The 15,524-nt window shown below is 52.7% G+C and overlaps 1 protein-coding gene across 4 annotated transcripts in view; it reads right to left on the bottom strand.

The window, feature by feature from the left end:
* Positions 1-119: 119 nt before the first annotated feature.
* Positions 120-15,524, bottom strand: part of PTK2B (protein tyrosine kinase 2 beta) — a 139,340-nt gene continuing 123,935 nt past the window's right edge. For 3 of the 4 annotated variants that reach the window (XM_060015200.1, XM_060015199.1, XM_060015201.1), the window contains 10 exons: positions 12,699-12,807; positions 11,429-11,494; positions 10,665-10,790; positions 5,982-6,128; positions 5,724-5,759; positions 5,331-5,355; positions 3,906-3,952; positions 3,196-3,333; positions 2,857-2,937; positions 120-1,187 (listed from right to left, as the gene is read on the bottom strand). In XM_060015200.1, coding sequence (XP_059871183.1) covers positions 972-1,187; positions 2,857-2,937; positions 3,196-3,333; positions 3,906-3,952; positions 5,331-5,355; positions 5,724-5,759; positions 5,982-6,128; positions 10,665-10,790; positions 11,429-11,494; positions 12,699-12,807 — 991 coding nt within the window. In that variant the 3' untranslated portion in view covers positions 120-971. The remainder of the gene's footprint in view (positions 1,188-2,856; positions 2,938-3,195; positions 3,334-3,905; positions 3,953-5,330; positions 5,356-5,723; positions 5,760-5,981; positions 6,129-10,664; positions 10,791-11,428; positions 11,495-12,698; positions 12,808-15,524) is intronic. The other variant, XM_060015202.1, reaches the window with a different exon arrangement.

Below are 15,524 nucleotides of genomic sequence, written 5' to 3'. Positions count from 1 at the left end.
TGAGCCCTGGCTTCAGCCTTTGATCTTCGCCCAAAGTAAGCACAATCGATTCCTTCCAGGGCTGAGGCCCAAGGTCATCGTTACCCGCCCCGAAGGTCAAACAAACAAAACAATCAAACCACAAAGCAAATGGTACAATTTTAATTCCTCCACAAGTCAAATAGAAAGAAGGTAAAAGAGTGTTTTGCACAAACACAAGAACGGGAGGGAGGGAGTGGTTGAGAAAGGGGGAGAGAAGACAAGTAAGAAAAGAGAAGGAAGGGGCCAGGGAGGGAAGAACGGAAAGGGGGCGAGGAATGCGGGTCCAGTTTGGCCTCGTCTCTCCCCTTCTCCCCTCTTGGCGTGTGGACAACACAGCCTCCTGTGTCCCGACTCCCAGTAGCTTGTCCCTGGACTGTCCCAGGTCTCCCCTCAGGGGCACATACGGCTGTCAGTCCAGACCAAACTCACATTAAATAAATTCCACTATACACTGTACAAGAAAGCCAGGTCCATCCCTCTTGGCACCAGCCGCCCGCCTCCCCAGAGAGAGCCCCTCCCGGCCCCTCCCTCTGTGCACGGCGTGGGGCGGGGCTCCGTGGGCGGGGGAGGAAAGATAAGAGCTTGGTTCCCCAGTCAGCCCGCCCTTCACAGGACGCGTAAAGCCATCGTGGCCGCAAGGGGCCCCAGCGTGGCCCCCTCAGGCCAGGCAGCAGTGGCTGGCGGACAGCAGTCACGCTCCCTCTGAGCCCTCTTTGTCACCCCCTGCCGTCTGCAGCCCTGAGTCACCTCTGTCCAGCTGCGGCCTGAGCAGCACAGTCTGGGGGCGGGGTGGGGAGAGGGGACGTGCAAAATGGCAGGGGAAGGAGGACTCTCCTCGCCTGCCCCCCCCCCCCCGGGGGGACCCGTAGGACCGAAGGTCAGGCAGGGGCCGGGGCAGGGAGGGACACGGCGGGCGGGGGCGGAGACGCAGGCGGGAGGCGTTGCCCTTTTCACTCTGCCAGCGGCTGGGCCAGGTTGGCCAGAACCTTGGCCTGGTCCACGGCGTCCAGCAGGTTCTTGGCATCCACAGCCAGCGTGTGGGAGGCGGTGAGCATCTGCCGTTTGCACTCCTCACTCAGGGAGGTCACGGCGTTTTGCTGTGCCAGTCGCATCTTATTGATGAGCTCCGCCAGGTCCTTGTTGAGCAGTTTCTGGGTCCCCTCGATCTGTAGGAAGAGCACGCGGGAGGGGCTGGGACCCTGAGGGGCCGCGACGTGCAGGCCGGGAGGATGGGGAAGCCACACGGGAGTCCACCTGGCGCTGGCCCAAGAAGTCGGACGTTCTCTGGGGGGTGGGTCTGACCCAGGCTTGGGCTGAATCCAAGGCCAGTGCGGGCTGGGGGCCAGGTCGGCAAGAACAGACACTGCAGGCACCCCAGGCCCCAGCCCGCCTACGCCAGCCCCCTCCGATCCAGCCCCAGAGACCCTCCCCTTGTGCCCTCATACCCTCGTGCTGGCCCGACGTGGGTGAATGGTCAGGGGTCAAGTGCATTCACTCATTGGTTAACTGTACCATCAAATCAAGAGATCAGCGACAGCTGTTTGGGCTGTAGGGTTTTATTTACTACCATATCCCCATGCCTAGTGCACTGCTGAACATATACTTGGTGCTCAAGAGATATTTACCAAGTGAAATGAATGACTGCCACTCTCAAGCCGGACGGGGGCTCCTCTGGGTTCTTGCTGCCACCCAGAGGGGGCGCGGGAAATGCCCAGACCCTCCTGCCCTATGCGTGGTCACAGTGGGGACAGTGGTCGGCTGCAGTGGTCGCCTGTGTCACATTGCTGACCACCGGGAGATGGTGGATCGAAAGCTACAGCCTGGCAGGGGGTGCGGTGTTCTGCTGGAGCCTGTGGCTGGTTTCCAGACAGAAAACCAACACACGTTCAGAGGCACAGCCTCAGTCTCCAGTTCTGCGGTAACAAATTACTACAAACGCCGTGGCTTAAAACAACGCAGGTTTATTCTCTTACAGTTCTGGAGGTCAGAGTCTGGAATGGGTCCCATGGGGCTAATGTCAAGGTGACGGCTGGGCTGCGTTCCTTCCGCAGGCTCAAGGGGAGAATCTGTTCCCTGCCTTTTGCCGCCTTGAAAGGCTGCTGCCTTCCTTGGCTTGCAGATCCTTCCAGCAGTGGCATCATTCCAACCTCTGCTTCTATCATCAATCTCCTTCTCTGACTCATAAGACCTCTGCTTCCACCTCCCTCTTACAAGGACCCTTGTGACTACATTGGACCCACACGGATAATCTCAAGATCCTTCACTTAATCCCATCTGCAAAGTCTCTTTTGTCATGTAAGGTCACGTAGTCACAGGTTCTGAGGATGTAGACATCTTAGGGGGGCATCACTCTGCCTACCACTGGGACCATCTCAAGTTAGAGCACCAACACTCCCATTTTGGTTTTCAGTGATTGTTTCTCACTTAAATAGAGAAAATCGATTAAATGATCAATTGAAGAAACCTTAACGGCTATTTCTGTGACACACTCACCTTGACCTTAGTATGGAGGGTACTAGACAAAGAATCACAGGGGGCGGTAAAAAGAAGGGTGTGTCATCCTTTGCATGTCCTCACGCAATAAGAAGTCATCACAACCATCTGAGACCTAAACTAGGAAATTCACCCTAGGAAGCTGGCCGGGTCCCCGGGTGCCAACTCGGGCCCCTTGTGGTGCCTTCCCAGATATGCCGTGCAGAGCCATCCGCTGGCGGCTCCCAGCAGAGAGGAGGCTGACCCAGGTGGCCCTTCTGAGTCTCCTGTGTGAAACACAGCTGGGGCAGGTGAAGGGGGCATGTGACAGCTGATGTCACCGACTGGCACAAGGACACTCACCTCTGTCCGCGAAGACGACGGCAAGGACGGCAGGAGGTCGTCCACACTCGCGATGAGCTTCCGCAGCGTCAGGCCCACGTTCTGGGAGAGAAAGGGGCGGGGCGACCGTCAGCTTGGCTTCTTTTGAGAAAGCCACGTCTCCCTGGGGAAGAGCCCTCCTGGGATGGTGCCTGCCTGCCGAGGGTACCTGGGACTCGATTCCCTTTGACCACCTGGCTCTAATGGGGGTCTTCCTGGGAGAGGCACCTAGCCGGCAGCCTGGGATGGTCGGCCCCTCCCCCTTCCTTCCAGGGCTGAGCAGCCCGCCTCCCCAGGCCACGGCTCCGCCCTGCCTCTCACCTTCACCACCACCACGTAGCCCTCGGGGGGCAGCTGGCAGAGCTCATTCTTGAGGTCCAGCACAGCCCGCACCAGCTCCATGACGTTGAGGTACACCAGGTCGTGGGTCCGGTCCAGGTTGGCTGTGGGCTGGATGGACTGTGTGGGTCGGGGGAAGAGAAGCAGAGGGCCCAAGGGGAGGGCGGCGAGTCAGGGGCACACGAGCCATTCTTTCCTGGGCAGGCACTGCCCACTCAGGCGTCAGCCCAACTGCTGAAGCCTCTTCTCCGAAATAGTAGCGCCCTGTCCTGGGGGTGCCTCCCTCCCTTCTGCTTCCAGGGCAGTGGTTCTCACATTAGAGTCTGCCGGGGAGTCTTAAAAACATACTGCTGGCCGGCCTCACACCAGACCAACTGAACCATCCCCTGGGCCTGGGGGCCACGTGGTTTCAAAGCTTGTCAGAGGATTCTAACGGGTAACCAAGGCTGAGAACCGCTGTTCCAGAGTGAAGCAACCAGCATGGGCCCCACAGCCACGTGGGTGCCGGGAGCCCAAGCTCGGCTGGAGAAAGGGAGGCGGGCCACACCCCCTGCTCCTCGGGCTGGACCAGTGAGCTTTCCTCCAGGTCAGGGAGGGGCCACGGGAGCCGGGGCACTGGCCTTCCCTTTGCTTTTTTATGAATTAGCTGTGTGGCCTCAGACAAGGCCAGCTTCAGCAGAGCCAGCACCTACCTGCACGCCCAGCCTCGGTGGCTTCTCTGGGGGGCCCGTGAACTCCGCTGCAAGGGGGGAGGGGGGACAATGAGCGCAGGGTGTTCTCAGCACCCCGACTCCTCCCTTCGTACCTGCTGCGAACCCAGCAAAGCCCCTCTCCACTACTACGAGGAGACCCGGGGAAATGAAACCCGAATCCCAGGACCATGGCGGGGAAAATAACCTCTGGCCTCCCTGGTCCTCTGTAGTCAGGGATTTCAAAGACAGAAAAAGCCAAAGTCACGCAGAGATGGAGTGATGGCAGGGGCTGTTCCAGCCTCGGGGCTGCTGCACCCTGGGCCCTGACACCCTGACCTTGACAGTCATGAGGGAGAAGCCCACTCTGCAGGCAGCAGGTGTCCGTGGAGCCCCGCCCAGGTGAACAGCTGCTGTGCAGTAGGTTTGCGAGCCTTCCCTCTTGTCTGCTTTGACCATTCGGGGTGGGTGGGGTCAAGGAAGTGAACTGGTAGAAGCAGCATGCTATTTCCTCCCCACTCTGATGAGCAAAGGCACACACAAGCCCTGTGTAGCTGCCTGAAGTAGACGTCAAAAGACCTGGGTCCACTCTCACCTCTGCCACCAGGGAGCTGGGTGACCTGGGGCAACTGACTGACAGTCCCAGGCCCGTAACTGTCTTCTGTCAAATGGGACGGTTCGCTCACAAGGGACCCTGCAGGAGCCAGACTACTGCCTGGGCTCAAGTCTGAGCAGATCTGAGCTCTGCTAATCACTAATCGTTAGCTCTGCTAATCACTGTGGGTAAGTCACTTGACCTTCCTGTGCCTGTTTCACGTCCTTTGTAAAATGGGCATCGTAAGAAATTGTACCTGTCACATAGGAAGGACTGCTGTGGGATTAAACGAGTTGACATTTTTCAGCACCTTGGGCCAGTGCTTGTCACCATCATCACAGTCATCAGTCCCCCCACCCCATCGTGATGAAGAGCCTGGCTCACTGCCAGCTCCACCCAGCCAGCCTGCAGCAGAGGGCCTTTAGGCTCCAGGAAAGACCCTGCGGGCTCAGTGGGCCCCGCCCTCTTTCTCTCTTCGGCCCCTGGGGCCTGGGGAGGAGCAGTCACCTGGGAGAGACGGGCGGAGCTACTGTAGAGCCTCCAAGGGAGTGGGTGGGAGATAGGACCACCAACTCCTCCAAATAAAAGCAGCCACCCAGAGAGGTGGGAACAGGCGGCAGACGGAGGGGGATGGGGTGGGGCGGAGGGGGGGAGGTGGTGGATATCAACTCCCAAACCGCGCTTCTCTGCACACTCTGAGCTCAGACAGGGCAGACGTTTCTTCCAATTGCAAACACACTCCCTTTGCCGCTCTCTGCCCTGGGCAGGGGTGGCGGCTGCTTACAAGATGTCAAGAGGAAACTCCTGCCAAGAGGAAGGGCGCTCACACTTACTGTAGCCGACCTCCTTCTCTGGGGTCTGGAAGGAAGGAAAGAGAACAGGTCACTGATGCGGCCCTGGGACCACCCACGTCCCTCCTTGGCCTGTTCCCCACCCCCAGGTGTCCATTTAGAGGTTTAGAGATCTTAGCTCTAGGAGGACCTGGGGACCTCCTGACCGCAAGTGACCTGGGGGCCCTGTGGCCAAGGAAGGCGGCGCTAAGGGTGCAGCTCGAGTGTGAGCTCAGGGAAGGAGCCTGTGGAGATCAGAGTGAAGGGGAAAGACGTGCTCCCGAGGTGAGAGGCAGAAAGGAAGAGATGGGCAGGCCTGGAGCCAGGGTCCCCCCGCTGACTGCCAGGCCCTCCCAGGCCTTCCCCCTAAGGCAGAGACCTCTCGCGGTGACTTACCAACGGGGACTTGTCATTCATGTAAACCATGGGGTCCTGCAGAGGAGGAAACCAAAGCAGAGGACTTAGGATTCTAGAACTAAAACCCCCAAGGATGCATGGAGAGCGCTCACTCTAGCCAGCTGGGGAGGCGAAAGGGGACACAAAGTGACACGGCGGCCTGGACATCTCTCCCAGGGGAGCACGGTTATCAGAACGTGCCCGGCAGCACCGCAGGGAATGCGTCCCTTCCCGCCCCGGGGCTCAGCGGCCGCTCACCAGGGATCTCTCCTCCTGCCTCAGCCACTGGTAATCTTCCACCATCTGCTTCTGCTGCTTCTCCTGGAGCTGCCGCATCCTGACCCTCTCGGCCTCCCACAGCTGCTGGGCCTCCTCTCGGCTGCTGGGTCGGATGAAGTCCTCCTCCTGGGAGGACAGCAGGGAGACAGGAGAGGACACAGTAAGTCCAGTCCCCACACCCAGGAGGGACAACCCTCTGGAGAGCTTTGCGGGAGCCACACGCCTTGGCCTCACCGGCTGCTTTTTTCTTGTAAAGTTGTCCTTAAATCTGCAGCCATCTATGCAGACAGTTATTTGTGTGTCCGTCAGCCGCACATACACGCCTGTGTGTCAGTGAAATGCCGAACCCAAGCGCACATAGTTTAACAGGCATTGTTTTCAAACGATCACGTGATCTGTCACTACCATTTTATTTTCAAATAACTGTCCTAATAGTATTTTCTCAGTTGGCATTTGTCATAGCTACTGTCACTTAGTACAGTTGGAAATGCAAAGCCAGCCCTCTGGGAAGCCTTGGGACCTTATGGCCACCTAAGACCGCGATGGCGGGTCTGGAAGCTTCGAGGAGCAGTGGTGTGCTTTCCCCCAAAGCTGTCCACAGTGGGGTGGGACCCGAGAGGAGGAGCGACAGCAGGCACCCATCTGATCATGCCTCTTTACTACAACATACTCTTTATTAAGACAGTAGCTTGGGTTATTTAACCAAAGGTTAAAACAAATGCATGAGCTAAGAGGTAAAGTGAAGAACACAATTTAAAGAAATAAGGATCTATAGATACGCAATAAATGCTTCCTCTCCCTAGCTTTATTTTTTATTTTATTTTTATTTATTTATTTTGCGGTACGCGGGCCTCTCACTGCTGTGGCCTCTCCCGTTGCGGAGCACAGGCTCCGGACGCGCAGGCTCAGCGGCCATGGCTCATGGGCCCAGCCGCTCCGCGGCACGTGGGATCCCCCCGGACTGGGGCACAAACCCGCGTCCCCTGCATCGGCAGGCGGACTCTCAACCACTGCGCCACCAGGGAAGCCCTCTCCGTACCTTTATTAATCTAACCCTGTTTTAACTCATTTGTGGGGCTTTGGATCTATTCATAGTTCTACCTGCTATTTCTTAAACAGAAGGTGTTGCATGTTTTCCTGTTAGTTCTCTTACCTCAATCTTCCCCAGGGTTCGTTTATATAAATATCTTCTCAGTCCCTTTAAACTGGCTTGCATTTTTTCTGCTGCACAAGATTACTTGGGTCTCCTGGACATAGGAGCGTTACTGGCATTCTTTAGATTGCATATATCCTGGGGCGGCCTTTGCCAGGGGCATGTGACCTTTCCATGACATTCAGGTTGGCAAGCCACTCAGATCCTTTCCTTTGAACTGGCCAGTTTACACACAAGTCACTTACATAAAATGCTAAAAATTATTCTCCCTCTACTTTAGCAAGGCATAGTCTCTGCCAAGCCTCTAGAAAAGATTATCCCACCAAAGTCTCTAAAACACACTTGGATATAACACACAGTTTGAAAATAGTTACACTGGTATGTTTCTCCTAGGCTTGTTCAGCTACAATTACTGCTCTCAGTTTCTAACAATACTTCTCATCATAAGTTTATTTTCTTGCTGAAATATTCTTTGTTTGTTACTCTATTCAGTAACTGTTTATTAAGCAGCTACTATATGGCAGGGATGGAGTTGGGTGCTGGGAGGGCAGTGATGGTTAAATATGCAGTGTCCCTGTTCTCATGGGTCCAAGTAACCAATAGTAGAACGGGGTTTCTCAACCTCAGCACAATTAACATTGGGGACAGATAATTCACTATCGGGGGGAAGATTTCCTATACCCTGTAGGATGCTTGCAGCAACTCCACCCACTAGACGCCTACAGCACCTCCCCAGTTGTTTAAGAAAAATGTCTCCAGATGTCACCAAATGTCCCCTTGGAGTTGAGAGCTACTGAGTTAGATCTTATTTTAGTAAAACAAATTTCAGAACATAAGAGTATTTCATAACCATAGAATTGATAAAAATAAATAAGATTTACTTCACAACAGTTGATGCCCCCAAATGAGGGGATTTTAAGGCTGTAAATATCCTCAGTTAAACGCCAACACCTGCAAACACAATGGCATGTCTACCGTAGGCTAGTGACAAATAGCGACAAATAGAAACTACGTGTCAAACATTCTGAAGACAGAGTTAGGAATCTCCAGGTATAAGAAAAATGTACGGACTGAGGAAGACTAGAGTAAATACCAGTAGAAGGAGTTGCTAGACTCAAGAAAACACTATGTAGTTTTGTAATTGCCAGAAGAAGATTCCTACCGCTCAAACGTCTAGCATGCGCCAGGCCTGATCACCACCTTACCAAATATTTTCACATGCATCGGTAGGTGTGTTCCTATGTCTTCCAATCGTCTCATAACACTCAAGGAGCAAATTATTATTATTATTTCAAATTGGACCTCTTCAGGGCTTACTGGTATACCTCAGGTGTTCTTATCAGGCAATGAATGCTTACATTGCTGGTCATTTTTAAGAGAAATCAGGTCCTTGTGGTGTTTTAAGACGACTCTGATAAGCTTTGACACCTTTTATAAATTGGCTACCCCCCATCCTGCCAGTCTTATTTCTACCTCCACACGCACCTGCCTTGTTCTAGAAAAACAGCTCCTGCACTCATCCTATGGTTTCCCATCACTCAATCTTGGCTCCAACCAATGCTCTGCCTCTTTCATCCCCTGCGTCCCAGTATTTTCCCCTCCGAATCTTCCCCATCCACTGAGGCCCAGCTGCAGAAAAGAAGCCGGAAAGAGTTGTTTTTCCCTCTGAGCTCCCACTGCACTTTCGCTGTACCTCTATGTGCCACTCACAGCTTTGTGGTTTGCATTTCAGGCAAGTATGCACCTGCCCTGTTCCTTCTGGCTGATGGTAAGCTCACTGAAGGCAGTTCTCCCTTCAGGACCTAGGACAGAGCCCAGCAAAGTGTCCCTTTAAAAAGGTGCTGTTTATTGAATTCTATTATTATTTTCAACCTCAATTGTGAGGTCTTCAAGGGGGAGATTGCTGCCATCCTGACGCTGGTATGGAATCCCACAGATTCTCAGATGAGTCAGGCAATAGAGTTAGTCAGTAGAAAAATTGTTTTTGTGGGAACAGAAATCTCTGATTTTTTTAAATGCTTTCAAATGCTTTGCAGGGAGCCTATTATACCTTTTCAGCATTCTGCCTGGAAGAGGCTTTCTCGATGTTTCTGATGTATACCATGAAATGGAGTTTATGCTTTTAACTTTTTTGTTGTTGTTGTTTAAGAAATGCTCATTATGTTATTTTAGGCAGACTTTCCTTGTGGCAAGTACTTCTAAACCCCTGACAGAAAAGGTCTTTTTTTCCTGCCGCACAGTCTGTCTTTACGGAACTGAACAAAGTCCTTACGGTGAGTCAGGGATTAGACAAATGCGGTGCCATCCCTCAAATGTACAAAATACCTTCTTACTGAAAGGATGCATTTTAAAGCCAATCTCACTAAAACGCAATTAATTATGAATAAAGAGTCAAGGGCAGGAGAGTGGAGGAATTGAACACTGCCTAAATGATAGTGCATGCTTAAAAATGCAGTTTTATTATCGTTAAGTATATGCTAAGATATAAATTGGTTAAATTAATGTAAAAGAGAAAAATGAGCTAGGTCAGGGGGATATTGATTCCACTAAGATCTCACTGCCTAGAATTCGAAGTTATCTTAATCATTTCAAAGTTTTACTAAATTAAGAATAACGGCATAGGATATCTCAACATACTTTCCCACATTTTGTAAATGTATTATAATAGAAATGTAGTTTCCCCTCAATTTTTAGAGTCTTATATGGTGAGCCTGAAATATCGTGCATGGCAATGGAGTTAGAGCTAAAATAATAAGGGTTTTAGTCTGTTATGTCACATATCAAGACTCCGTTTAGTAAAATATATCAAGTGTTCATGGCAACTGACCACGGGGACCATTTGTACTGAAGGAGAAGATGGGTGAGGACAAGTTACAAGTGGACAGGCAGAGGTGCTTTTTTTTGTTTGTCTGTTTTAACAAGACAATTAGAAGCTAGTCCACAAAATACTCAGGGCCTCATTGGCAGCTGAAGAGAAAGAGGTGACTGGGGAGGGTGTGGCTTAGCCCCACACTAGCCCCCAAGCTCCTTCTCGTACAGCAGCAACTTTTCCAAAGCAGCAGGAGTGGCAGCCACAAGGAAGCCTTTCCTTTGACTGAGGAGAGATTGAACAACCACAACAATCAGACAGGAAGGGCAGAGCAGGGCGGAACCTCCAGGATCTTTCACTTTTCTGGCACCATCAGGCTTGACTGCCCTCTTCCCATGAGCCTTCACACTATCGCCAGGGCTGAAGGAGGGGGGCAGATTCTACATCCTTCACCACAGTGCCAGAGTAGGGATGGGGCAGGTCTGGGTCCAGCTGGCGTCCTCAAGAGCAGCACCGGGCTTGGCCCCTTAACTCTGATGTGCTTGCAGAGGAGAGGGAGTCACAGAGCACCTCAGTGGCCTGACTGGTACATGGAGGGCACCTCCTGAGCCCGAGGATGTGCGGTTCCCGGTATCCCAGGTACCTCCCTCTAGCAGTCTCTTCGGTCCTGGCTGGGACCCAGCATGCAGAGCCCTCTTACCCGCATGCTGTGGCGCTTGAAGACATTGTGCCGGTGGAGAGGTGGGGTGTGCAGAGAGTTTACAGGAGATGGATACTCCATAGGGCTGGTGAGCGTGGGCGAGCTGGCACACAGACCCTCAGGGACCTATTCAGGAGAAGCAAAGAAGCACCAGGCACAGGGACAAGGCAGGAAGGTGGACAATTAGCTGCTACAAACACGAGCACAAAGAAACGATACAAGAGCTCCATGGGAGAAACAGGACTCGCTCTCCAGGAGGTAATAAAGAACAAGGTGTGGGCATTTCATTGGCCCCGTTTGGGAGACACGGCAGAGCGACATACACGGCTCTCGGCTAGAAGTCAGCACCGACACGGTGGTCTCTCTTCCATCCAACAGCCCTCCCTGTGACGTGGTGCATACCATGGGTCCATGTGTGTTACTGACCTACTGAGTACGTCTCCTCCTTCAGGACTCTTCAGAAAGGAGTTATATTCCATCATCATGTTACAGATTTGACAGATATGATTAACCCACAGGTATGTGTATATATAATACACACCTTAAAAAAAACCCCACTATTTTAAACATCGCAAAAGGGTATGTTTAAACATCGTAAAGGGTATGTTAATTCTTTTCTGGGTACCCGAGAAGAGCCAATGCAGGCCGTCTCCATTGCCCGAACAGGTGACTACTGCTCCTCTAAGGCACGAGGATGGAGTTTCAGGAAGGACCGAGATGAGGAATGGCCCTGAACCGCCCCAGCCCTCTGGTTACATGTTTACCTGGAATTGCAGCTTGGGTGCTAGAAGGTTGGTTTGTGGAGGGGGTCTGTACTTGGGCCGGCTGGGCTGGAGAGAGAACACAGAAATGAGTCAGTCCCTGTCTCTCTCCTTGAGTGAGCACAGCTCACCAAGGGGAATATCAGGTAGGAAACAGGTCAGGCTCGTTCAGGATGAAGAAGATGAGGAACAAAGTTATCATTAAAATCATATGCGTCCACTAACTGTGCATCTGTTACTACTGAGTGATGGGAGGGTACAAAGAGGCCAGCCTCTCTGCCCTCCTGGGGGGGTCACTGATCTCTGTGTGTAGCCTCCGCGGAGGTGGGAGTGCCTGCCAAATGAGTACTCAAGAGCCACAGACACCCAGAGGGAGGTCATGGAAGGCTCCGGCACCCACAGCAGCTTCACAGAGGGGATGAAAACCGAGCTGGGCCTGACAGCAGGCAAGGGGGACAGTGAAAAAGGCCCTGCATCCATAGGGATTTGTTATGGACCGAGTGTCGCCCCCCCCCCAACTCATATGCTGAAGTCCTAACCCCCAGTGTGAAGGTATTTGGAGGTGGGGCCTTTGGGAGGTAATCAGGGTCAGATGACGTAACAAGGGTAGGGCCCCTATGCTGGGATTAGTGTCCTAATAATAACAACAACAACAATAACGATAATAATAGACACCAGAGCTCGCTCTCCTCACTGTGTGAGGACCTGCGAGAAGGTGGCCATCTGCCAGGCAGGAGGAGAGCCCTCACCGGACGGGAATCCGCCAGCACCTTGGCCTTGGACTTCCCAGCCTCCGCGCTGTCTGTTTTCTAAGCCGCCCAGTCTGTGGTGCTTCGTATGGCACCCCGAGCTGACTACTACAGGCACGGTCCCTCGCAACCCACCCACCTAACAGCGGGGCAGCGGGGCACTGGCTCCTGTGCCCAGAGATGCCACGGACATGGGAGGCTGCACCTCAGGGGCCCAAGGATGCTCCCCATCGTGTACCCTCAGGGTAAAAACACGAAAAGGAAAAGTGCTCCAGTCTCTCAAGGGAAACATTTCCGGGGTGATCCCCTGCTGCAGCCGTCCCACAAGGTGCCTGCTCCCTTGCTGTCTCAGATTCCACCTGCCGATGTGCTGATAGATGGTTGGGTCGAAGGGCTGAGAGGACCATAGGGTGCGATCCTACCTATGCTGTGAGGGGAGTTACGCAGCGAGGCCTGGGAGGGGCCGCACAGGGGCCCGGCTCTGCTGTGATTCACGGGGCCAGTGAGGCCAGGGCTTGGCTCACCTTGGGTGGGGGTTCCTGGAAGGCTGTGGGCTCCAAGATTTTGGGAGGTCGGTAGCGAGCGTTCCTCTCCTGCTCTATGGCGATGTCCTTCTCCATCTGATAAATGTCACTGCCGGGGAGTCAGGTCAGATAAGGAGAGAGAAACAGGGTCAAAAATGCTACTGGGGGCTCCTCTCTGTGCTCCACCACAGTCCGGATCCCATTCCCATGTCCTCTGCACAATGCACTGGGGAGACCCCTCGGAGACAGGCTGCAGTACGGATGCTGCAGCCCCCCTCACCGAGGCTGGGAAGATCACGGAATGGGTCCAGGGTGGGGAAAGGTCCTCGGAGAACGAGTCCTAGCCCAACCGGACAGTGCGAGTGTGTCTCCTGCCCATGTCCACATGCCTCTTGCCCTCCTGTCCCTCCTACTGGCACTGATCACCTGTATAGATTTCTGATGTCCCAGACAACCTCATGACAGAGGCCCGTGCTCTACGTCTCCTATTTTTCATTAAACCTCCCACCCATGCATTCCTGGTGTGTGCTAATGGGAAAGGGTGGTGGATTCCCTCCCAGATTAGCTAAGTGCATGCTTCTTGCCTTTTTAACCCAATCCGGTGGTTCCCAACCTGGGAATCACAGACCTCAGAGGACTCGAATAATTACAGGGGGTCCGTGAATCCACATGTTCACACGTGTACCAAGCACTGTCTGTAGACAAGTATTATGTGCTCTTGAAATAAATGTCTAAGCCCAGGATGGAGCCGCTACTGCCCAGGGGGTCACACCAGCAAGCCAAAATGCAGATAACTTTCGTGTCCCTCTAAATGCTCTGCTTGACCAGAAACAAAGTACCACCCAGTTGGCCAACCCAAATGCCAAACCAGCTCTGGGCTTTATACGTACTTCCTGTTCTCTATTCATCCTCTATTTTTCTCTTCCTTATTCTTTATCTTATAAAAGGGTCCTGACTTCCACCCCATTTTGCACTCTGGCCCTTGGGCACGGAGACTGCCACCTCATGGAGTGTTAAATAGTTTGTCTGTATCACTTAAATTGTCTTCTTTAATAATTTTTAACAGTACTACTAAATATGTAATATTTGGTATTGTGTTTTCAGATGTATATGCATTATATTGTATGCAATAAAAAAATCATTATACGGCTTACTGCATTCTGTCAATCAGTGGATTCTAGAAGTGTATGTTACATGGAAGAGTTCTCAAAATTCAACATTAAGAGGGTTCTTCCTACCCCCAAAGATTGGAAGCCCTCATGAAATCCTTTCTTAGCTCCAGTGGAGGACCACCAGGCTGGGGCCTGAGGGAGGTGTCCTGGGGTCATCAGGGTCATCTGAGAGGCTCCCCATGTGTCTCAAGCCTCCAGAATGAATGAAGACCCCGTGACCCCAGAGCTTCTGAGCCCCTCAAGTTACGTCTTTCAAACACTTTTCTCCCGGAACCCTTTGGCTTCTCAAGTCTCCCTTATAAGGGACCAACAGATGAGTCTAGAATTAATCAGGAGCGTCAATGAAGAGAGAGTCAGGGACAGAGAGGCCTTCTAAGCTGGAGGTCTTGCAGACTGTGTTGGAGCCCTGCCTGCAAACAAATGCAGCATATCTCCCATTGCCTGGACCTGGGGTTCCCAGCCTCCCCCTGGGGCTCCTCCCCACAAGGCAGTTTCTGGGGGCTATTTTCTTTCTCCGAAAAAAATGCCCACATGTTGACAACAGTGTTTAAAGTTGCAGTATTTAACATTAATTAAACACTAGGTTCCCTAACGTAGGAGCCAGCAAACTAGGCCCACAAGGCCAAATACGGTCCCCTACCTATTTTTGTGTAGCTTTAAACTAAGTATGGTTTTCACATGTTTGAATGATTCAAAAAAGTTAAAAGAAAAATATTTTAGGACATGTCAAAATTACATGAACTTCCAATTTCAGTGTCCACAAGTAACGTGTCACTGAAACCCAGCTACACTCATTCATTTTATGTATCATCTTCAGTTGCTTCAAAGCTACGGCAGAGTTGAGTAGTTTCAACAGAGACTGTATAGCTTGCAAAACCACAAATATTTATTGTCTGACCTTTTGTAGAAAAAGTTTGCTGACCCTCGCCCTAAAGGATGACAAAAGAAGTCAGACCACCCAAGGGGGCACTGGTGGCAGGCGGGCCACCAAGGCAACAGGATTACCCTCTAAAAGGCTCTCCAACAGCAACCTTCACCAAGGACCTCCCAGCACCCGGGGGTAATGGCTCTTGGGCACCTGAGAAGGATCAGACCCTCAGGCCACCAGTGCTTCATTCAGAAGGGACAGGGGATGCCTGTCACTGTCTTCACAGCCAAAAATCACTCCTTTCCCTGCTGTCTGGGGGGAACAATCAGAGGCAGAGGAAAGGCACAGGGGTGCTGCCAGGAAAGCAGGTCCCGTGCCCAGGCTGGTTGCCTGTAAGATGCACCCCAAACCTCAGCAAAGAGCACAGGCGCTGCAGTGAAAGTCTGAAGCAGCCTTTGAATTCAAACCTAAAATATATTTTCTGGGCACATACTAGGAGCAACGCCCTGTGCTCGCGGTTAAGAGATGCAGAGATGGTGCGGCTGACCCCACTCTGCGTCTCTGAGTTCATATATCTGACAGTGAACTCGGCTTCAGCCTCCTGCCTTTGACACAGCACTGAGCCTCTGTAAGGCCTCCTCCACTGGGAGGATGGGCTAACTCCACTTGGACACATGGCGCTGTGCTGGCCAGGGGGTGGGATGAGGTGGGGGCGGTCCCGGGGCAAGTCCCAGCCCCACCTGCCATGCCTTGGGCACTGAGTCACCAGCTGAGCCTGAATTCCCT

This window comes from Delphinus delphis, chromosome 6 (genome assembly GCF_949987515.2).
Source record: "Delphinus delphis chromosome 6, mDelDel1.2, whole genome shotgun sequence".
Taxonomy (NCBI): Eukaryota; Metazoa; Chordata; class Mammalia; order Artiodactyla; family Delphinidae; genus Delphinus; species Delphinus delphis.
This window is presented reverse-complemented; position numbering and strand designations above follow the sequence as displayed.